Here is a 23,385-nt window from a genome sequence, read left to right on the forward strand (position 1 = left end):
TCCCTGCTGGGCCATGAAAATCTACTGAGTGACTCTGGGCAAATCACATGCTCTCAGACTCAAATCTCTGAACAAATCTTGCAAAAAAATATATCTACGAATAGGTTCACCTTAGGTTGGAAGTTGGAAATGACTTGAACGTACACAACAATAAATTTTCTCTCATAATAGAGGAACTACTTATAGAACAGACTACTTATGGAAGGGAATAATTAAATCGTCCATCTAAGGCAGGGCATATAGTTTGTTCCATTTCCAAATACAGTATATCTGCTAGTGTTGCCTTTAACCCAAGGGAAACACTTAACCAATGGTAAGGATGGCAAATCAAAGGAAAATCTCCTCTTGGGCACACTGCCCTCGGTCTGCTATCTATGGAGAGTCTGCCATTTAAGAAGTCATTATACTTACAACTGACTATCTGATATACAATTAAATGCATGGGATCACTACCGTAGATCAGTGACACATTCACATGCCAAACCATCTCACTTTTAAGCAAGAATGTTATGATAGAAACAGTGGATTGGTCATCCCACAGTCAGCAATAGTACAACCACAAGTATAGAATCTGGACCCAATCCAGGCACAGAAACGGGATGCCATATGTGAAATGCCATTTCACACATGCAAGTAGCTGCAATAATTGTTGGGTTGACATTTCTAGCAATGAAATAGATTTCCCACATGTAGGGAGCCCAATCCAGAGATCAACAGGTGTTATTTTAGCATGTTGAGTTCAGATGAGACCTGCTGCACTGTAAATCATGTTTCAGACTTTGGAAAAGGGAAATCAGATGCATGTTAGGCTGGCCTCTGATCTAGCATGCTTTTGTTGGCATAATTTCAAACAGGATGGTTCCTTGGGTGAGAAAGGAACCAATTTAACCAGAGGGAAATGGAATTACTTACTTGGCAACTCTGGTTTTGGGAGTGATGCAGTACTCCATAGATAGAATGACAGCCCTCAAGTTTAAACACAAAGACAACAGCAGGCAGGGCACCTAATTCTGCACTTGTGAAGCACTTTTGCCCCACTGCATGGTAGATTTTGGGCATGTCCCTATTCTTTTCTCATTGACCATCTATCTGTATCCCACTCTGGCACACATAAAAAAGAGACTAGGCAACACACCAGGGATGCCTGTAAGAGAAGCACCAAACAATTATAGATATACAGTGGTGCCTCGGGTTACGAAATTAATTCGTTCCGCCGCGGCGTTCGTAACCCGATTTTTTTCGCAACCCGAAAAAGGCTTTTCCGAAGCGCGGCTAGCGGCTTGAATTTCGCGCCGGATTTTTTTTTCGTAACCCGAAAAAAATATCGTAACCCGGAACAGTTTTTTCCTATCTATTTTTTTCGTATCCCGGAAATTTCGTAACGCAATCAATTCGTATCCCGGGGTACCACTGTAAGTATAACTGCCATAGTTCAATCCTGTGCAATCCTAGAATTTGCAGTTTAAAGAGGCGTATTTAAAATTCTCTACTAAGGAGCTCTAGCACGTCTCCTAACTACAAATCACAGAACTTCACAGGAAGCAGCTATGGCAATTAAAGCAATAGCCAAGTGCTATTATTGTGTAATGTGAAAGAGATCCTAGCAAAGCAAACACAAACCATTTAGTCAAAACAAAATGAGGTAAAATGAGTCTGCCATCTACCCCAGACTTTTCAAACTGTCACCTGCAATGTCTGAAAACTGTGAGAAATATTTTAGTCAAGACAAGGTCCTCTGTGTTATGTATGGATATAAAAGATTCTGAATGAGCAGTGAAGTGAATTAGAAAAAGGTGTACAAAATACAAAGCCAGACATAAACATATTTTTTAAATGCAGAAATTTGCTTTCCACATGGGAAAAGCTATAAAGATTTTTTCAGAAACTGTACAATCTATGTAAACAAATGACAGGAAGTCTTAAAAGTACATAATAGTAATGCAGTCCTGGCTATGATCTACAGATCTGTAGTATTTGGCAATGCAAAACACAATAATTATGAGGTTTAAATGAATTCCATGGCAGATGTCCCAGAAAGATTCCCAGAGTAAATTATCAGAATGAAGTGACACGTGGAACTCTAAGACACACTGTCTCCAGCTCTTGTAATAAAAAGGCCCTCCAATTGCACCTCAATTGCAACAAGTCACCTATCAATTCTCCCTATTTTACAGTTTGCTGTTGCAGCCTTCTATGGCCTCCAGCAATATACTGTTCTCCTCAGAGCTTGGAAAAGTTACGTTTCCCTCTCTCACACTCCTAATGGCCATGGTGACTTATGATTCATGAGTTGTAGACCAAAAAAGTCCCTTTTCTGAGCTCTACTTCTCCTTACTCCTTTCCAGCATTTTGTACATATTGAGTGCAAGTCCAGTGAGCCTCGAAATATGTTAAAAATGGGGGGAAGGGAGGTCCATGACTTAGGTGGTATGCTACTTTTTAAAACCACGTGAGTGGGTGGGTCTGATTTTAAAAGACCTGTACTACATGGACGCATGCCTCTAAAGGTCATACAGCCAGCCAGTACTGAAACCTCTCCCTACTAGTTCCCACTGCATATGTTCCAGAAATGTTTTACTTTTTCCTCCAGCAAGGCTTCATCATCTCCACTGGAACAACCAATGTCCTGGGGCAACTGAATGGAGAGAAGATTTCAGCTTTCTTCTGCCTGGCAAAACTCCATTCTGAGGTTCATTGTAAAATGAAATAAAAAGAGAACTGTCAATATAAAAATGCTTTTGCACCAGGACTGGGCAATTCTGATGGATCTAGGCCCCCCCCCCTTTGGTCACATCTCCTCTCCCTATGTCCTCCACTACCAAAATTCAGTGGCTCTATAAGCCATTAAAACAAGCATGAATTTGAGGTTCTCCCAGTTTGCCACTGAATTTCAGCAGGAAACTATAAAACCTAATTGAAAGCCAACATAATAGGGTCACTTTAATTGTGTTTAGCAATTGCTGCTGAAATCTGATGATGTTATTTGCTGTCAGATTTTGGCAGCACAGCTGGAAGGGGGCTAGGGAACATAAAACAGTCTTGAGGACTGCATGCTGCCCAGCTTTGCAAAAATCTACATTGCGAGTATAATTGTAATACTGCATACAGTTCTGGTCATCTCAGATCAACCATCTGTAAGCAGCTTTCAAAGCCTTTGTGGCTAAAGAGAGAGATATAAAGACTCTAAATATTTTTTAAGGATATTATAGATTTGGGAAAGTTATAGAAAAGAGCAACTGAATTATCAAGAGGCTGGGTCACTCTATTCAGAAAGGTTGCAATGTTTAGGGACATTACCTTATGAAGAGACGCTGTACTGTGAAGTCGAATAATAATACAGCCGGCCCTTCTTATACACGGATTTCTTATACACGGATTCAAGCATACACGGTTTGAAATTGTTCCAAAAAAGTATAAATATACCTTGATTTTCCATTTTTTATAAGGGACACCATTTTGCTATGTCATTATATTTAATGGGACTTGAGCATACACGGATTTTGTTATATACTGGGAATCTTGGAACCAAACCCCAGCGTATAACAAGGGTCCACTGTAGTAATAATAATAATAAGTTTTATTTATAAACCGCTATTCCGTGTTGATCATACAGGTAAAAATTGCTGTATCAAATACAAAATACAGGATAAAAATTGCAATACATAAATAAATCTTCAATAAAAACATTTCAAAATACAGATTAAAATCATACATCAAATCCAGGCCAGCTAAATGTGCTCGATAATACTGTACATATAGGGGGGAGTCATATATCATCAAGGAGCATCGGGGAAGGCTTGCCGAAACAGGAAGGTCTTAAGTCTCTTTTTAAAGAGATCCAGGGAGGTGGCGGAGCGGAGTTCCTCAGGAAGGGTGTTCCAGATCCCAGGGGCCGAAATAGAAAAGGCCCTTTGTGAGGTTGATACATATCTCGTTGTCGGGATCCTGAACAGATTCTTCCCAGAAGACCTGAGTGTGCGGGGCAGACTATATGGGGAGAGGCGGTCCTCCAAGTACCCTGGGCCCAAGCCATTTAGGGCTTTATAGGTTATAACCAACACCTTGTATTGTGCCCGGAAGTGAACAGGCAGCCAATGGAGATCATGCAGAATTGGTATTATATGGTCAGCCCTGGGACAGCCAGTGAGCAGCCTAGCTGCCATATTCTGCACTAGCTGAAGCTTCCGGGTTTGGTACAAGGGTTGCCCCATGTAGAGCGCATTACAGAAATCCAACCGAGAGGTTACCAGAGCATGTACCACTGTTTCAACGTCCTCCCGGCCTAGGTAGGGTCGCAGCTGGAGTATCAGCTGAAGCTGGTAACAGGTGCTTCTGACCGTCACATCCACCTGAGAAGTCAGCTGGAGCGACGAGTCCAAAAGCACCCCCAAACTGCGAACTGAGTCCTTCAGGGGGAGCGTGACCCCATTCAGGACAGGTGGACAAATTTCACCACCCGGACCGGGCGAGCCTATCACTAGTACTTCCGTTTTCTCTGGATTCAAGCTGAGTTTGTTTTTCCTCATCCAGCCCATTACCGACTCCAAGCAGGCATTTAGAGGAGAGATGCCATCCCTAGTTACTGCATCAGTCTTTCATGACCGGCATCCATAGTTTTTTGTGGCTGGCATCTTCAGAGAAACTCTGAAGATGCCAGCCACAGATGCTGGCAAAACATCAGGAATAAACTCTTCTAGAACATGGCCACGTAGTCCGAAAAACCCACAAAAAACTGTGGCTGTACTGTTTTGGGCTTTTCGGTTATGGCGGGGGGGAATGGTCAATCGAGCATGGGTTTTCATCAAGGTCCCCCCCCCCACTGCAGAATAATTTGCTGAAGAGGAAAGACAAAAGGAAGATAAAAGAAAGTACTTCAGCATACAGTCCATATTTAAACTGTGGATATCACTACCACAGGAAGTAGAGATCGCCACTGGCCACCTATCAAATGACTTCTAGTCATTCTGACTGCATATCATGTCTCGCATCAGAGGCAGTATGCCTCTGTACACCACTTTTGGAGGGACAAAAATGCTGTTGCCCTTATGACATGCTGGCAGGTGAGTTTCCCAAAAACAACAGCATAGCCACTGCATGAACCAAATGCTGGACTAGATAAGCCTGACTCAACAAGGCTCTTTTTATATCATGAGGTTAATGCACTTCTTTTGCTTTTTAAAACCATATATCCACCCCACCCCCTGCTTCAAATACAGAACAAGATCTAGATGAACAGGTGAGCCACCTCCCAATTTGAAATTGCAGTTTTGAAGTATAATTACAATCATCAGGAAAGACTGGGCTTAGATCAAAGGAGATTAAAACTTTGACTGTTCTTCCATTTCAGAATTTGACGGTGTGTCTACACTACAGGAATAAAGCAGTTTGACACTACTTTAAGTGCCATGACTCAATGCTGTAGAATTCTGGGATTTGTACTTTTGTGAGATATTTAGCCTTCCCTGTCAAGAGAACTCTGGCATCCCACCAAACTACAAATCCCAGGATTCCATAGAATTGAGCCATATCAGTTAAAGTGGTGTCAAACTGCTTTACTTCTGAGTCTTGATTTTATAACATTTCCTTGCTTAGTGCTGGAGATCAAGGACAATGACTGATCAGAAACAAAGAACAATTATGCTAAGAGAGTGATCTGCTCCAGCCTCAACAAACAAACGCAACAGCTGCTGGATTGTATTGATCTCTTTGGTGTGCTGTAAAACACAAGCAAGGATGATCTTCTGAAATACTGCTTCTGGCTCACCATTTCCACTTCCTCAGCTCAATGTTTTATTCAGTGAGTAATATGCCTACACTTTCCATTTAACACCAAAATACACAATTATCTGGTCCACAGCTTCCATAGAACTCCTTGCAGTTTCCTATCTGGTATGCAGCACAGCACAAGAAACCAAGGACATCTCTCCCATCTCAACCACTTCCTCCCACTTAGTGGTGGATTAAGACACAATGAGTCTCCCTGCTATTCAAAGGAAGAGGCTGAGCTCATAAACAGAAGTGTCTACACTCACAATAAACTAGAAATTGTCCTTTCCTGACCGTCATATTTCTGGCTAATCAGCACATCTCTTTTAAGCCAAAAAGAAAAGAGAAAAGAAAAGGAAAAGTCCTGAGGTGGCACAAGTTACATTCCAACTACTTACAACAGCAAGGGTTCCAATCCCCTCTTTATTTGCTGCCCTGGAGAGGACCTATACCAAAAGCCTAAACCATCTACAGGTGCCAAATATGCAACTTAAGTAGTTGAGCTTGTTATTCGTGTGCTTTTTTGGGGATAAGAACCAACAAAGCTACAATTGAGCATGGACAGAATTAGTAACACTAACTACTCTTACATCTTGTGGGAGCCCATCCAGGTTCTGAACTCTTCCAAAACAAGGTAAAAAACTGTTTTATTTGCCAGCCACAAACATAACAAAAAGTGAAGGGTGGTTCTCGATATATCAGGCTCACACTCTTTGAATGCCAGGTCGCGTGTCTATGTTGGAAACTGCATTCTCGTAGGCATTTCTCCCACAAACATAATGATTACAGTAGGCCCTCCTTATCCATGGATTCAACTATCCATGGCTTGAAAATACTCCAAAAATATATAAATTGCCAAAAGCAAGCCTTGATTTGGCTATTTTATATAAGGGAACACTGTGTTACTATGCCATTGTATATAATGGGACTTGAGCATCTATGGATTTTGATATCCATGGGGGTCCTGGAACCAAACTGCACCAGATACCAAGGAGCCACTTTATTACCATTCTGAAGACAACCTTGAAAATGCTGGTTTTCTCAGAACCTGCTACCACAGTATAAATGCTCATGATTCTTGGGAGAAAGAAACTAAGGCAGGATACAGACCGCCCAAAATGGGTGGTCTGCTGCCACCGCCATTTCCGCTAGCAGGAAACCTCAGCTGCCAAACGGCGAGGCTTCCCAGTGGTGGAAAAAGAACCCACAAAAAGCGGGTTCTTTTTGCGTTGCACTTGTGATGCCCGAGTGTGCAAATGGCACACGCGTGACGTTGCCAGCGCGACGGGACGTGCGGACGCAATGCATCCGTCGCGTCAAAATGTGGCACCCGTGTGTGCAGGGCACCACCATTTTGATGCCCCCGTCATGTGCTAGGGGTGAGGCCGGTATGGACGCTGCTTCCTTAGCCAACCCCTAGCACGTGACAAGGGCGGCGCAAAGTCCCATTTAAATTGGGCCTAAGACATTTAAGGTGGCATATTTTAGATGATGTAGAACAGTATGAAGAAGAGACCATACCTAGGACAGCCCTTTTTAAACAGGGGAAATCTGTCCAGTGATGTCCTGGCATCTTCTCCTGTGCCAGGCCCACAAAAAAAACCTCAATCATCAGTGCATATCTTCTCCACCCTTTACATGCAGAGATGAGTCTCACCAACCTAACTCAAAACACTGCTTTGCTCATACAGTATGATATTCAGGCCTACATCACATAACTTTCTAAAACATTGCCCTAAACAACATGATGCAACTTTTCAGTGTTCTTAGACACACAGAAGAAGACATTGTATTTCACACAGAAATTAATTGTCAAATTCCATTTCTTTTCATCTTTTCCTCCAGTCTGCACCTCTCTTATTCCCCATTGAGAGTGACTCCCCCAATTTTCTACTTGGGCCAAACTACATGTTACATTAAATGCAAGAACAGGACACCACGTGAGTCTTTTCTAAACTTCAAGCAGCAGCCAAGGACATGAGGGTTTTAAATAATTGGTTACTTTTTTAAAGAAAATATGCTGAGAGCCAGTGTGGTGAAGTGGTTTCAGCACTGAACTATGGAGATTATCACATGGTGAAAAAGCCAGGAGTAAAAAACATCATCCCGGCATAATTGCACATGATTGCGCTGAAGATTTTCAGACAACAGCAGGTACATCCAGGACTTCTCCCATGAAGAACCTGGTATTCTCCTGCAACAAACCATTCACAGGGCAGTCCCATGAATGGCTTCTCAACAGCGCAAATGAAGTGCGATTGCAAGAGTGTGAAAGTTAATCGTACTTTATTTGCACTATTGTGGAGGCAACCAGGGATACCCAGAATGCACTGTAGTGGAGGCAATCCATTCTCTTTGCCAGAATCAGTTTTGCAGTGGATTTCAATCTTCCTTTGAGTCATGGGGCACAATTTTGTTTACACTGGATTAAAACAATGTGGTGAAGTAATAAATTTTACTTTGTTGTCTTTTATTCTTTGTGGGACAGAAACATGATTTCAAGACATGTGTCACAGCTCTGAAACGGTGCATGCGTGAAACGATCAATTCTAATATACTAGCAATTCATTCATGATGTGTGAGAAACGCAATTATGATATTCTAGGGGAATGTCACAATAATTGCACGACTGCATAACTGTATGAAAATAGTGAGCGCTGCAGTGCTAATGTTGTGTTTACCTTTCATTACTGAATTGGCCCTGGTGTGATAATCTCCTATGATTCTAGAGACCAGGGTTGAAATCCCCATACAGCCATGTAAACTCAGTGGGTGATCTTGAGCAAATCACACTCTCTCAGCCTCAGAGAAAGGCAAAAGCAAACTCCCTATGAACAAATCTTGCTAAGAAAACCCTGTGATAGAGTGGCCTTAGGGTTGCCATAATAATAATAATAATAATAATAATAATAATAATAATAATATAGTTTATAAGTCAGAAATGACTTGGAGGCACACAACAACAAACACAAAGTGCCAAACAATGTAGCACATCAAGTCTCAGATATGTAATTATGCTCATCTGGTTCTGCAGACTCACTGTGCACTGATTAACTATTATTAAAAAAATAGTGGGATTATATACAAGTCAATCAAAAATCTTTACTTTTCTAAAAAAAACATTCGACTGCTCAGCATTAATATGTGATAAAATCTGTATAAGACTTTTTATAGTAATTGAAATTAAATTGTCTTAAATGTGTGTGCACGCTGTGTAATTTAGCGAGAGCTGAAATGGAGTCCAGCCCCTACTATAAAATGAAAGAAGGGAATCATGTGCTTCCTAAAGTTTAAAACTATTATTGTATTATTATTATTATATTTATTTGTATCCCGCTCTTTTCCCAGGACTGCGACTCAGAGTGGCAAGACTAATTAATAATTAAAACTAGTATTAATGAAGATTAAACCAGTTATTTAAAAATAACTCATAATGTGTAATTAATTTCTTTCTTAAAAACAAAGATGTAAGTACACTATGACTGTAACTTAACAAGGGATACCTTCACTCATTTTGCAGCACCATTTCAACTTATTAGTTACTTTTCCACCAATAAGGTGTGCAGTACCACTAAATGGTGGAGGAGAAATATCACATGGATCATTACTAGATTGTAATGCTCCTCACACTGCTGCCTTGCACCTATTGCAGGTGTTATATCAAATGATGAGATGGATAGTAGGACAGGGTGTTTTTTAAACACATGCCAGTTCAGATGGGCTAAAAATAACAAACCAGTTAGTCCTGAGAAATGGAAAAAGTTAACCATTGTCTTTTAAAAATTGTCACGATTTTTTAATATTGTTGTTTTGTTCCAAGCTATGTTCTGAATTTGGAGAAACGTAACATAAACATTTATACACTCCATGTCTGATCTGAGACTGTGATGCACTTTCCTGTGTCTGATATTTGCTCATTGCAAATTAATTTAGATATAAATACATATAAGTATATACTGTATTTCAAAAATGCTTATTACCCATCTTACCAGTACCCAAGGGACAATCCCAACCAATCGTCTAAGTGTTGAGAAACTACTTCATGGTCTGGTTTAGGATATGTCAGCACATTCTGCTGCACTTAAGAGTAGAAGGAAGAACTAGAGCCAAACTGGACATTCTGGAAGATGGATTTCAGCACCGACACAGGCCATGGTGGAAGGAAGGAGAAAGGCCCATGGCAGCCACCAGAACAGTTCAAAACCCCATATCCTTCAGTTGGAAAGAACTTCAGTTCTGGCAGAATGTGGATGGAGTGTGTGTGTGTGTGTGTGTGGCTAATCTGACATGATAGATGAGGATGGAATGGGGGTGCATGAGAGATGCTAAACACAAGTCATAGTAATTAGCTTACTTGCAAATTAGCTTACTTGCTGTTCACCGCTATGATCTCTGGAATAGCGGTATATAAATAAAATAAATTATTATTATTATTAGATGCCAGGAGGAAAAAGGCTGTCACATACTGCCTAAGTGTCATACAAAGCTGCTACTAGAATTCTTAGACTGAAATAGAGCCCCGTGTGGGTGTTCTGTCATGGACTGGTGCTGTGGGGGATGGCATGAAGGCAATGCCAAGAATATTGTACTAGTAAACTGCAGACAGCATGGCTGCTGCTCACTCTACTACGAGAAGCCTGATGGAATGCAAGCAGAGTAAACAGACATCTGTTGCTTCTCCATGGTTCATGTCAGCCAATAGGGTTTCCTCAAGGGAAGTAAAATCAGCACAGATGTGCATGTGTCTGCATTCTGGCTTGTGCCTGCACACCCAAGAAAATAGTGTAAGAATATGAGATGAGCCTTGCTGATTGCAGTCCATGGCAATCTTGCTAAGCAGCCAACCAGATGCCTCTGGAAAACTCACAAAGGCACTAAGGAAGTTTCTTCCCAGAGTCAAGTATTCTAAGGTAAGTGGTACCTCGGGATACGAAATACCCAGGTTACGAAATTTTCGGGATACGAAAAAATCCCATAGGGAATTATTGTTTCGGGTTACGAATGTTTTTTCGGGTTACGAAAAAACTTTTGGTGCTTTTTTCGGCTTTTTCGCACGGAATCGCGGCTTTTCCCCATTAGCGCCTATGGCAATTCGGCTTACGAAGGCTTTTCGGGTTACGAAAGCGGCCGCGTTACGAATTAATTTCGTAACCCGAGGCACCACTGTATATTGCTTCTTAGCAAGAAGTCTTCATTTAGCTATAGTTAAAGTTTGAGGGTTGGACTAAAACTCTGGAGACCAGGGCGTGAATCCCCATTCATTTTGAGCAAGTCACATTCTCTCAAAGAAAAGCAAAGGTAACCCACTTCTGAACAAATCTTGCCAAGAAAATCCCATGATATGGCCACCATAAGTAGGAAAGAACTTGAAGGCATACAACAATAATAACTAATATATCTATTCTCAGGCCCGCTCTTAATATTAAACAGAAATAAGTAACTACCTCAATCAATGAATGCTGCTTAGTGGAATAACAGCCCCTCACTGCCATTCTTCATGCCCTCCCTCCCACTTCAGATGTGGTATTAGTCTGGCAGTCCTATAGCACTGTGTAATTCTGTAGGAAGCATTACAATGTCTTAAGATGGCTTTATCACTTACTCATGAATTTGCCTACTCATTTTAAAAAGAAATTCAATGGGTTCTGGTTTGTTTTTTTAAAGCAAAGTCTCTGGTATATGTGAGAAAAACATGGAATAATAACCCACTGCACTCACCAACGTTTGTGAGCACCACTCATATCCAGAGGCAAAATAAATTCCCCATGCTTGCTTCAATATCTTTCTGCCAAAGGAGCAAAAACATGCAAAAGGATGTTGAGTACAATAAAGGTGCTGGGAAGTATCAGTTGAACCAATGTGCTGTAGTGGTTTGAGTGTTGGACTATGATGCCAGGAGACTGGGCTTTGAATCCCTGCTCAGCTATGGAAATCCTCTAACTGCCCTTCTGCAAATCAGCATCAAAGGAAAGCAATGGCACATTCCTCTGAAGAAATCTTGAAAAGAAAATCTTATGACATTGCCATAAGTTAAAGTCAACTTGAAGCCACATGATATAATAAGTATTAGTTATTTCTTGAGAAGGGGGCAAATTTGTTGCATGCAAAATGTCCACATCTCTAGGTAGAACTAAAATAGAATTGCTCCAAAAAAATCCTAGTCAGCCATTGCCAATCTTTGAGTAAACAATACTGTACTAGACGAGCCAATAGTCTGACTGAGATGAAGGCAACTTCCTCTGTTCCTTCTGTTCCTACACCAAGATCATAAAATCTGCCAAAACCACAGGTGTACCCAGAAAAACCAACAGAGGTTCAGGGTGACTCACCAACAGCCTTTCTCCTAGCAGCATTTCTTTCCAAACTGTATTTACTTCCAGATAATTCACAGCAATTCTTTTTAGTTATAGAGTTAGCCCTCTGTATCCATAGCTTCTTTTTCCATGGATTCAAGCACCCATAGCTTGAAATAGCACACCTTGATATAAGGAACACCATTTTACTCTGCCAGTATATTTAATGGGACTTTACCACCCACAGAGTTTGGTGTCGATGGGGGGGGGGGGAATCCTGGAATCAAACCCCAGTGCATACCAAGGGCCCACTGTACTTGCAAAATTAGCATTCTTTGGCCAGGGAACCATCCTGGAATGCTAGTTAACAGAAACAAAAACTTATAAGAAACAAGAACCTAAACAGGTTCTGTGAGGAAGGGAAAGGAGTCCTGACAGTGACAGGGCCCCCTACCACAAAGTAGTGTTTGTGGGGATGGAATTGGGGAGGGGGGGAGAAGACTGAAGAAGCACAAGGCTCTGGGCATTTGCTATGATGGTTCAGGAATCCGACATGACACTTTCCTTCCCAGTAACAGTAGGGGAAAAGTTCTTTTTCCCATGCTCAGCCACACTGAAATTCAAATGGCAGGTCTCCCTTTCCTTCTATGCTGTACTAGCTTTAGTTCTTGGACGTGTGTCACTGGGTATATTGTTCAGCCCATGACCGATCATTTCTGTGACTACCATTTCTCATATTACATTTCTTGCTGTGATTTACACATTCCTTTCCACTTCCAAATTATTCATTTCACTATGTAGGGCCCATCCTTTAGCAATCATTCTCTCCCCCCACCCCAACCAGATGTGAAGGAAGACTCTGCTTGAGTGCTAAACTACAATGACACTGACCTCTGGGGCTGGATTCAGGCATCTTTCATGCAGAAGAAAATAAAGGAGACGACTCTGCAGGTGCTACCACTATGAAATATGATTTTTACAAATTGCTAAAAGGTCTAGAATCCTTCTTCACATAAGAAGAGGGCAGACGCTGTAGCAAGATGGCACTTTAGCAGATATAGCACAGTATGACTTCATATCTTTGGGCCCTTGCCAATAAAACTTGAAAAACACTTGTTTGAAATAGAGGTTGAAAATGTTACTTTTGGGACTACAGCTCCCAGAACTCACTCAGCCAACATGGCCAAAGGATTTAAGTAACAGTTAGACAGTACCAGAGCAAGGAATAACCAATGTTGTCTCTTTCAAACTTTCACTCTCTTGAGACCAGGTTGCTGACTTTTCTCTGTAAGCTTTAGGATTGTTCTGCTATTAAACTGGACTTTGGCATTAAATTTAAGGGAAACTAATGGAACTGAAGACATTAAACTGTACACAGTCCAATTCCAGATTTAAAACTATGGAGAGGCTCAGATGGTCCTTGCTGCTAGCATTGTGGAAACTGGGGAGTGGTTCAGGAGTCGTGGTGGCTAAAGATGGTTCCAGTACTCATGTAAAAACAAACAGGATCTTTTTATGATAGTTTGAGGGACCAAAAAGGGCCCTTGGGGGCCCAAGACATCAAAGGAACTGCTACAAGATTCTCATAGGCAAGATTTAGTCAGATGTGAATATATGCTTCTGGGTGGATGCAAATAACAAATTCTCGTATCTGAAAAATGTCTGCTACTTCCATGGAAGGAAGAGATACTGGAACGCAAAAAGAAACCGCAGACAGCTGCTGTTGACAGCAGCCGCTCAGTTCCTGGACACATTACAAAATCAGGAAAGGCAACTTGGGGCACACAGAGTGTCTGGAACTTTTAATGGATGCAATCGTTGTAGCAGAGAGGCAGGCTTGCCAAGGTATTTCCAAATTCCATCTGTAGAGCAAGATCTGGAAGCTGGGGGCCTGGGCTGCTTGTTTAATGCGTTAAAACTTAATAAGCGGATTATGCACGGAAAAAAAGTGGAATTTGTGGTCCGGGCCTGCCAGGCCCAGCCCTTTCAGTAGTTTCCAAGCTGAGCAAACTGGGAAGGGACAAAGACAACGCCTACAAATAAGGAATAACTGGTGAGTGACCTAGTCATGATGAGTGCCTAGTTTAAAAGGGCAAGGCAGCCTGTCATTCTCTCCCTCCCCAGCCTTCCCAGTCCCTTTTGCCAGTTGCCAAGTATAAGGGACACACAAATGACATCACAAAAAAAGGAACCATGTCAAGCCTTCCTCTTCAATATTTAGCTGAGCCGGCAGATGAAGGCCTTGATTGAATCAAGATGGAAACACGCAGTGCTAATTTTTCTCATAAGGGCCTCAGCCACACTGGGCAGGAGGCCATGGTGAAGACATCTCTCCACTCACACTGAGAGCTAGTTCCCATAATGCACTGTTCGGCATGGAAAGAAATGAAATGGTCTCCAAAATCCTGCACTTCCTGAAGCCAGTGTCAGAGGCATCAGGTTGAGCAGAAACAAAGAGCCTTCTTGCTCCCCAAACCAGCCAGATCAAAGATCTTCCTTCCCAGAGCAAAGTTAGAGAGGAGGGTCTCTTCTCTTCTTCCTTTTAGAAAAAGCACCTGCCAATTTGAATTGCAGTAGTTAATTTCTTGGGCTTACCTACAAGCCACACCTACTAAAGTGGAAATCTCATTCACTTTGAGCCAGTGTGGTGTAGTGGTTTGAGCACTGGACTAGGGCACTGGGAGACCAGGGTTCAAATCACGGCTTGGCTATGTAAATGCAGTGGATGACCTTGGACAAGTCATACTCTCTCAGCCTCAGCTGGAAAAGGCAAACCCTCTCTGAAGAAACTTGAAAGAGTTGAAGGCACAGAACAACAACAACAGATGCCTGACAGCCTTGTGATAATGCAGTAGGGAAGGGCAAGGCACAGGCTCACCTTTTCCTTTATTATTATTTCACCTATTCCAGAATTCCACCTTGGCACTGAAATCAATTTCTGTGGTTTTGGTGAGATCTGTTTCAATTTATTTCTCCACTGACTGGGTCATGTGATGAGATTTCAGAGACTTTTTAAAAATCATTACTCTTTTGAAGAGAGTGATTTTATTCCTCTGTTCTTATGCTAAAGAAAGGATTTCGAAGCCAAATTCACTACTGCAGATGTAATGTGTCCCTTCTCCCCCGTTTCTATACCAGACACAGGCTGCATCCACACTGCAGAAATAATCCATTTTGACACCACTTTAACTGCCCTGACTCTGTGCTATGGAATTCTGAGAACTGTAGTTTGCAGGGATCTGGTGCCACAATCAACTACAGTTCCCAGAATTCCATAGCATTGACTCAGGGCAGTTAAAGTGGTGTCAAAATGGATTATTTCTGTAATGTGGATACAGCCACAGTCTCTAAAGACCACAGGGAGATGCCTTTCATGAAAAAGATGGATGTTTTGAAGCATAATGAGAAGGTGAGGAGTGCATTGTGACCTTATGACCTTCTTCAATGATTGCCATACTGGCTGTTTGGCTGTTTTCTGGAGAATCAAAATAAACCAAATAACATGGGTTCTGAACTTAATGAGAGGTGTTTTGTTTGTGTTTTTTAAAATGTAAACTGGACCACTGGATTTATGTGGGCTGGAAGGAGATGGGGATGGGGCAAGCAAACAGCCCTAGGGCACCAAGAAATAGGAAGCACAGGTTTATGACATGTAGCTGAATGTAAAAGTGTGGCAGGAACATGGCCTCCATTTCAAGAGAATCAAATGTCTCCTATCCAAGAGGGCAGTTTCCTTTCCTTGAGCCAAGAGCTTAAGGGACTGTGAATAGTTGTTGTTGTTGTTGTTGTTGTTGTGTGTCTTCAAGTTGTTATGGCGACCCTAAGGCAAATCTATCATGGGGTTTTATTGGCAAGATTTGTTCAGAGGTTGTTTAGCACTGCCTTCCCTTGAAGCTGAGAGAGTGTGACTTTCCCAAGGTCACATAATGGGTTTCATGGCTAAGTGGGAATCAAACCCTGGGTCGCCAGAGTCACAGTCCAACACTCAGACCACTATGACAGCTGGCTCTCACTGTGCATATACAGTAAATATATATAAACCAATGTGGTATAGTCGTTGGAGCATTGGACTATGACTCTGATGTCCATGGCTCAGATTCCTGCCCAACCATGGAAACCCACTGGGTGACTCTAGGCAAATCACACACTCTCAGCCTCAGAGGAAGGCAATGGCAAACCTCCTCTGAACAAAACCTGCCAAGAAAACCCCATGATAGGTTTGGCTTAGAGTTACCATAAGTCAGAAAGGGCTTGAAGGCACACAACAACTCCAGTGTCATAGTCCAACATTCAGGGCAACCCTGTCACTGGATTTTGGTGTATTTGGGATCTGTGTGGAGATGGTGGATTGAGTGATGGACTATGACACTGGAGTAGTCAGAAATGATTTAAAGGCATACAACAAGAAGCAGATGGAAATCTGTTTTGTGCTGATCCAAGTGTCATGAAACCCTGCAGTCTCTCTGCTGGTGCCATTAGACCAGCTCTGTGGCCTTGTGTGCTTCCATGCCTCCTTCCATCTGTCTGTTTGGCTTCCTTCACTCTCTTGGATCCAAAGGACTTTAGGCCATTTGAGCTTTTTGAAAAGTGCCAGCCCAGCACTGGAATATTTGCACTTTGAAGGTTTTTAAAAATTAATTCACTACAAGTTACTTCGCAGTTCCCCCAAAATACTAATAGCAGTGTCTCTGCCCCATCTGTTGAAAGCAGGAAAATGGTCACTTTGCGCACATGCTAAATTCAAGTAGGCTTCTTTAGCAAGGTGGTGTTGCCAGTTGGTTTACAAGATTTCAGAAGAGGTGGGTATTTGGCTCTTCCCTGTTCTCTCTTCCTCATTCTAGCAATGTTGGAGGTTTTTTTGTGTGTAGAAAAGTTGCATATATTTAAATAGGCCCATACATGCCAACAGGAAAAGAGCTGACACTCCACCCACAGGTCTATGCCTGAGAAGATGGCTCTGTGTTTTCTGTGTCCCCTTGTGAAGTTTCATTTTCTGGTGGTTTTTTGTTCAATTTCCCAGCCCTTCTCAGTAGCAAAGCTCTTTCCACCACCAGCCTTCCTTCCTTCCTTCCTCCCTGGAAACCTGACATCTTGCAAGAAGAAGAAAGCCAGGGCCAGGAACTGAGGGATTCCAGTTGGTGGTTGCAGTTGTGCTTTCAAACGAATTCCTGTGGATCAGGTCAGAAAGAAAAGGAAGAAAGAGAGGCAGGGAGAGAGAGAGAGATTTCAGCCAGGGAAGGGAGGAAGAAAGGAAGGAAAAGAGAGAGATAGAGCTTGGCCAGAAGAGGGAAGAAGGAAGGAAGGAAGGAAGGAAGGAAGGAAGGAAGGAAGGAAGGGAGAGAGATGGGCAGAAGAGGAAGGATGGAAGAGAGAGAGAGAACTTGGGCAGAAGAGAAAGGAAGGAAGGAAAAGAGAGGCAGAGGAAGTGAGAGCTTGGGCAGGAGAGGAAGGGAGGAAGGAAAAGCAAAGCAAAGCAGGCAGAGAGGAACACTTAGGGGCAGGAGGAGAGCGTTGTGTGTGTGTGTGTTATTTTGTAAAGCATGAGAGAGGGCATAGGAGGGGAAGGAGTCGGTGGAAGGGCAATCTGCGGAGCCCGCAGAAATCCTCGTTAAATAATAATTGTGATTTCCTTGTGCCCCGCCTTTCTCCCAGTTGAGGGACTCGAGGCGGCGCACAGCCCATTGGAAACAACGCAAAAGGCAGCCCAACGTCCCAATATGAATCCCAAGCGCAGTCGACGGAGGCAGGAGGGCACCCAGAGGAGGAGGAGGAGGGGGCGCGTGGGGCCGGGCGGCGGCGGCGGGGCTTTCCTTACCTACATCTGCATTGCAAAACGCCTGTTGCGGGTGGACCGGGGAGCAGCTGCAGGCGTGGGCCAGGCGCTCCCTCTTGGCCAGCAGCAGCAGCAGCATTAGGGCCAGCAGGCTCCGGAGCACAGCGCTCATCTTGCCGCCTTCGGGGAAGGAGGGATGGAGGGCGAGGCAGGCGAAGGAAGGGCTCGCAGGGGCTCACCGCCGCCTCATCCAGGCCCTGGCCCGCAGGGGCTCCGGCAAGGCGAGGCAAGGCAAGGCAGGACGGGGCTGCAGCAGCTCCTGCGCTTTCCCCCTTTGCTGCTGCTGCTGCTGCCTTCTATGGAGGTGTTTTCTCCGGCTCCAGGGCTGGCTTTTTAATGGGCTCCCTCCAGGGCTTGGGCGCCCCTCCTCTCGGTGGCACTGGGCCAGGCAGGGCGGGCTCCAAGGCAGGCAGGCAGGGCACCAGGCGTCCTCCTTTCCCCAGCCCCGGACGCCTCCTCTGCCTCCTCCTCCTCCTCCAGTCCAGCCTTCTCTTCCTCCAGGAGGGAGTTCCCCAAAGGTCCTCCATTTTGAGCAGGACCCAGAAGAAGCGAGGGTTTGTCTTTCTCCAGAGTAGTCCTGAGCCTTTTCTTATTATTGGGGATCGTCCTCTATTTTTCAGGAAGATCCTGCATTTGGCGGGGAGGGATATCTGGTCACTCTGCCCACCCTCTCTTCCCAGGACCTGCCCTCTATTTCAGCCTTCTCTCCTGGAGGGATTTCCCCAAAGGCCCTCCATTTTGAGCAGGGCTCAGAAGCAGGCTTTTATCTTTCTTTTTTATTTGGGATTGTCCTCCATTTTTCATCAAGGTGAGGACGCCTGATCACTGTGTCCAACACCCGGAGGATGGTGCCCAGCTGTCCTCCTTGTCCAGGACCTGCCCTCCATTTCAGTCTTCTCTCTAGGAGGGATTCCCATTTTAAGCAGGACTCAAAGCAGGCTTTTATCTTTCGTTTTGGAAGCTTTTTTTTTTTTAAATTTGAGAGTGTCCTCCATTTTTCATGAAGTGAGGGACACTTGGTCACTTTGTCCACAACCCAGAGGAGGGTGGCAAGCTATTCTCCTTTTCCAGGACCTGTCCTCCATTTCAGTCATCTCTCCAGGAGGGATTTCCCCCAAAGCCCTCCATTTTGAGCAGGACTCAGAAGCAGGGACTTTTATCTTTCTGAAGAGTATTCCTGAGTTTTTTATTATTATTGGGGAGTGTCCTCCCCTTTTGTTGATGGTCCTCCATTTTGCGGTGCCTTGTCATCATTTGTGGTTAGGACATCACTCACCCTGCCCATAACCCAGAGTAAGATAGCCAGCTGTCCTCCTTTTCCCCGGACCTGTCCTCCATTTCAGCCTTCTCTCCAGGAGGAATTCCAAAAAGACCCTCCATTTTGAGCAGGACAAAGAACAATGGATTGACATTTCTAGGAGCGTTTTTAGTTTGTTAAAAAAAAATGGTCACATCCTCCATTTTTCTTGCATGTCCTCCATTTGGTGGTGCCTCATCCTTCTTGGCGGTTAAGACATCTGTTCACCCTGCCCACAAGTCAGAGCCCTTGGTCCCTGGTGGGGCAGATGAAGGGAGCCTTGAATAGCAGCAGCAGGAGTGTGAGGGAAATGTGGTGGCAGGGTGGCCAATGTCCTCACCGCAGAGGACCAGGCACCACAAAATGGAAGACATTCCACAAAAATGGAGCACATGACCAAAGAAAAACTAAGAACACTCATGTATACATAAATTCATACTTCTTAGTCCTGCTCAAAATGGAGGACATCTGGGAATTCCTCCTGGACAAAAGGTTTATTTATTTATTATTTATTTACAGTATTTATACCCCGCCCTTCAGCCCTGAAGGCTGTCAGAGTGGCATACAATTAGTATTATTTTTAATTAGACAGTTCCCCGCCCTCAGGCTTACAATCTAAAAAGACATGACACAAAAGGAGAAGGGAATGGTAGTGAGGAAGGGGATCAGGTCCAACAGTTCTTCTCTCCCTCCGAGGCCTGGACTGGAGGGAGGGCTCTACTTCTTAATCTAGGCAAGGCCCAATGGAGCTGGGCCTACATCTCTCCCTCCATGGCCAGATGGCACCAGGTTGAAACGGAAGACATGTCCTGGAAAAGGAGGATGGCTGGTCACCCCTTCCTTCATCATTGCAGAACCCAAGTTAGCACTCCCACAGATGATTCTCCTTCACTGGTGTTTTATGTTGCTGTTGTGTACCTTCAAGGCATTTCAGGCTTATGGCAACCCCAAAGCAAGTCAGACTTTCTTGCCTCAGAGGAAGAGCCCTGGTGGCGCAGTGGTTAAATGTCTGTACTGCATCCACTCACTCAAAACTAAGGTTGCGAGTTCAGTACCGTCCAAGTGCTCAAGCTTGACTCAGGCTTGCATTCTTCTGAGGTCGCTAAAATGAGTACCCAGATTGTTGGGGGCAATTAGCTTACAGTTGTAAACCGCTTAAACACTGCCATTTCAGTATGAAGCGGTATATAAATGAAGCTGTTTGTTTGGCCATGTCAAACCCCTTCTGAAGGAACCTGCCAAGAAAACCCTATGACCGAGTTGCCTTAGGGTCGCCATAAGTCAGAAACAACTTGAAGAGGTACAGCAGCAACAAAGCAACTTGTGTGGTTTTGTTGGCAAGATTTGTTCAGAGAGGTTTTGCCTCAGCCTTCCGTGGGGAGGAGGAGGCGTCAGCCCATGGCCCCTGTTCCTCTCCTCAGGGTTTTGCCAGTCCTCAAGTGTCTTTCCAGGGACACCTCAGGACTAGAAAAGCCCCGTGAGGAGGAGGAGGTGTCGGCACATGGCCCCTGCTTCTCTTCTCGGGGCTTTGCCTGTCCTGAGGCGTACCATCCCTCTTCCCCACAGACCTGTCCTGGCCCCCAGAATAGCTGGAGGCCGGAAATGGTCTCTGGGGAGGAGCCACTAGCATGCACCGGTCACTCCTTCTGGCTTCACCCTTTTCCCGGCCTCCAACTATCTGGGAGAGGCTGGGAGGAGGAGCTAGAAGTGCACGCCTCTGGCTCCTTCTCCAGAGCGCCATTTTCAGGCTTCTCGCTGTCTCAAAGAGGCCCAAAAATGGCAGGGAAGAGGTAGAACAGGCACACGAGTGCCTCTTCCACCTTCTCCCTCGCAACCTGTGCCTGGTGAAATGGCATTGCGTGTCACTTCCAGCACGCATGCCATAGGTTCGCCATCACAGCCTTAGGTTTACCATATGTCAGAAAGAACTTGAAGGCACACAACAACAGCTGCAATTCCACTGTCGTAGTTCAACACTTAGTTCACCATCTCCACACAAAACCCAAGCACACCAGAACTAGAATAGTGTGCCCAGTTCTGGGCACCATAATTCAAGAAGTGTGTTGAGAAGCTGCAGTGTGTCCAGAGGAGGACAACCAAAATGGTGAAAGTTCTGGAAACCATGCCCATGAAACCATGAGGAGAGACTTAGAGAGCTGAGTATGTGTATCCTGGAGAAGAGATAGTTAAGAGGTAATCTGATAGTACAGTACTGTTTATTGAGGAATATGAAGCAAGCTTGGTTTCTGCTTCTCTAGATACTAGAAAGCAGAGCAATGGATGCAAACTACCTGTATAGGAAAAGAGATTCCACCTCAACATTAGGAAGAACATTCTTACAGTAAGAGCTGTTCCAAGTGTGGAACACACTACCTCAGAAATTGGTGGAGTCTCCATCTTTGGAGGTCTTTAAACGGAGGCTGGATGGCCATCTTTCAGAAGTGCTTTGATAGTGTTTTCCTGCATGGCAGGGGGTTGGACTGGATGGCCCTTGTGGTCTCTTCCAACTCTATGACTCTAACAGCAAGATTAACCCATATGAAGTGCTAATGCCCAGCCTGGCCCCTCTCTTTCCAGGGCCAGGGATGGTGGGCAACCTCTTATACCGGGGCAGAATTTCAACAGTGGGCAGGGCTGTGGCCTCAAAGAGAGACAAAGCCATGTGAGAGGGCACAAATCTAATTCATCATTAACTTGGCCCTTTCCCCAAGTTCAGATTGATGCATTTCTACTCAGAAGTAAGCTTCAAATAAATATTTTCCCAGGCTGTATACCAAAACACATTTCTTCACAGCCCCATTATTCTCCTCTAAATAGCCTCATAGCTCCAATTACTGATCAGAGATAAAAGAAGCCTTGTGCTACATCTAGGCTGTGACCAGTGGATCCCCATGTTGTTATTATATACCTTCAAGGTGAGCATGAATTATGATAACCGCATGCTGTGTTTTTCTTGACAAGATTTATTCAGAGGAGGTTTGCCACTGCCTCCCCTTAGGCTAGGAACATGCGGCTTGCCCAAGGCCACCCAGTGGGCTGAGGAGAGATTCAAATCCTGGAGCCCTAGTCCAACACTACTACATCACACTGGATCAAGAGGTCCTGACCTTAAATATTTCCCTCATATCAATCAAGCCTAAATATCCAAAAGACACCAGATCCCTGCTAAGTAGTGTCAAACCTAGTTAGTACAGTGGGCCCTTCCTTTATGGAGAGGATTAGTTCTGGACCCCCCCCCCCTGTAAAAAAAAGTGCATAAGCTCAAGTCCCATTAGAAGTAATGGGGCTCATGCTTGCTGTGCAATGACGTGTGTACACTACGGCAGCGCACCTCATTACTTCCGGAGTGTGCAAACCTTTTTTCCAGCACACCTTCCAGCATATGCTGGAATCCGCATATGACGCAGACGCACTATACTTAGATGGGAGACTGCCAAAGAATATCAAGTCCTGTAGGCTACATTTCAGAGGAAGGAACAGGCGAAACCACCTCTCTGTATTCCTTGCCTAAGAAAACCCTATGAAAATTTATGGGGTTGTCATAAATTGACAAGTTACTTGAAGACACAAGTTTAGCCAGAACCAAGACTGTCTCCATCTCTGTGTCCCATTTAGAGAACATCCCACTGGAAAGACATAGGGCCCGAACAGACAGGCCAGAATAAAGCTGCTTCAGGTCACTTTGGAGGTATGCTGTTTAAATGATGCATGCAATCTAAGAGGCTGGAGGCTGCGCCAAAGCCACACTCCAGTCTTAAGGACTGAAATGCCGCTTTGGCATTTAAACAACACACCTCCAAAGTGACCCAAAGCAGCTTTATTTTGGCCTGTCTGTTCAGGCCCATAGTTAATTCAGCAGCACTAATTATCCTTTCTCTTTACCCAACATCCAGGAAAAAGTGGCCAAGCAGCCACTCCAGTTTAAGATTAATGTTGGATACCAGGTACGGCATTAAATAGGCTATCGTTGTCAGGGCAGCCTGTGTTAAGAAAAGCTCCAGAAGGCATCTGATGTGGTTGTGCTGTAAAAAAATATACAGAGGAAGGTGTAGACATACCTTGCAAGTAATGACAATATGTGTCACTGGTACCTTGAGACTGTTCTGGAAAGAGACATAATCACTGAGGTTTCAGACCTAATCTTCCAGATTACTGTCTGGGTTTTCTTGGCAACTAGGATCTCTGAATTCAATTAT

The 23,385-nt window shown here is 44.1% G+C and overlaps 1 protein-coding gene across 1 annotated transcript in view; it reads right to left on the bottom strand.

Annotated features, from left to right (window-relative positions):
* TIMP2 (TIMP metallopeptidase inhibitor 2) overlaps nt 1-18,287 on the bottom strand; it is a 41,560-nt gene extending 23,273 nt beyond the window's left edge. The window contains 1 exon segment of the mRNA XM_042452621.1: nt 17,875-18,287. Within this exon segment, the coding sequence (XP_042308555.1) occupies nt 17,875-18,004 (130 nt within the window). The 5' untranslated portion in view covers nt 18,005-18,287.
* Nucleotides 18,288-23,385: the final 5,098 nt, after the last annotated feature.

The sequence above is a fragment of the Sceloporus undulatus genome, chromosome 2 (genome assembly GCF_019175285.1).
Source record: "Sceloporus undulatus isolate JIND9_A2432 ecotype Alabama chromosome 2, SceUnd_v1.1, whole genome shotgun sequence".
Taxonomy (NCBI): Eukaryota; Metazoa; Chordata; class Lepidosauria; order Squamata; family Phrynosomatidae; genus Sceloporus; species Sceloporus undulatus.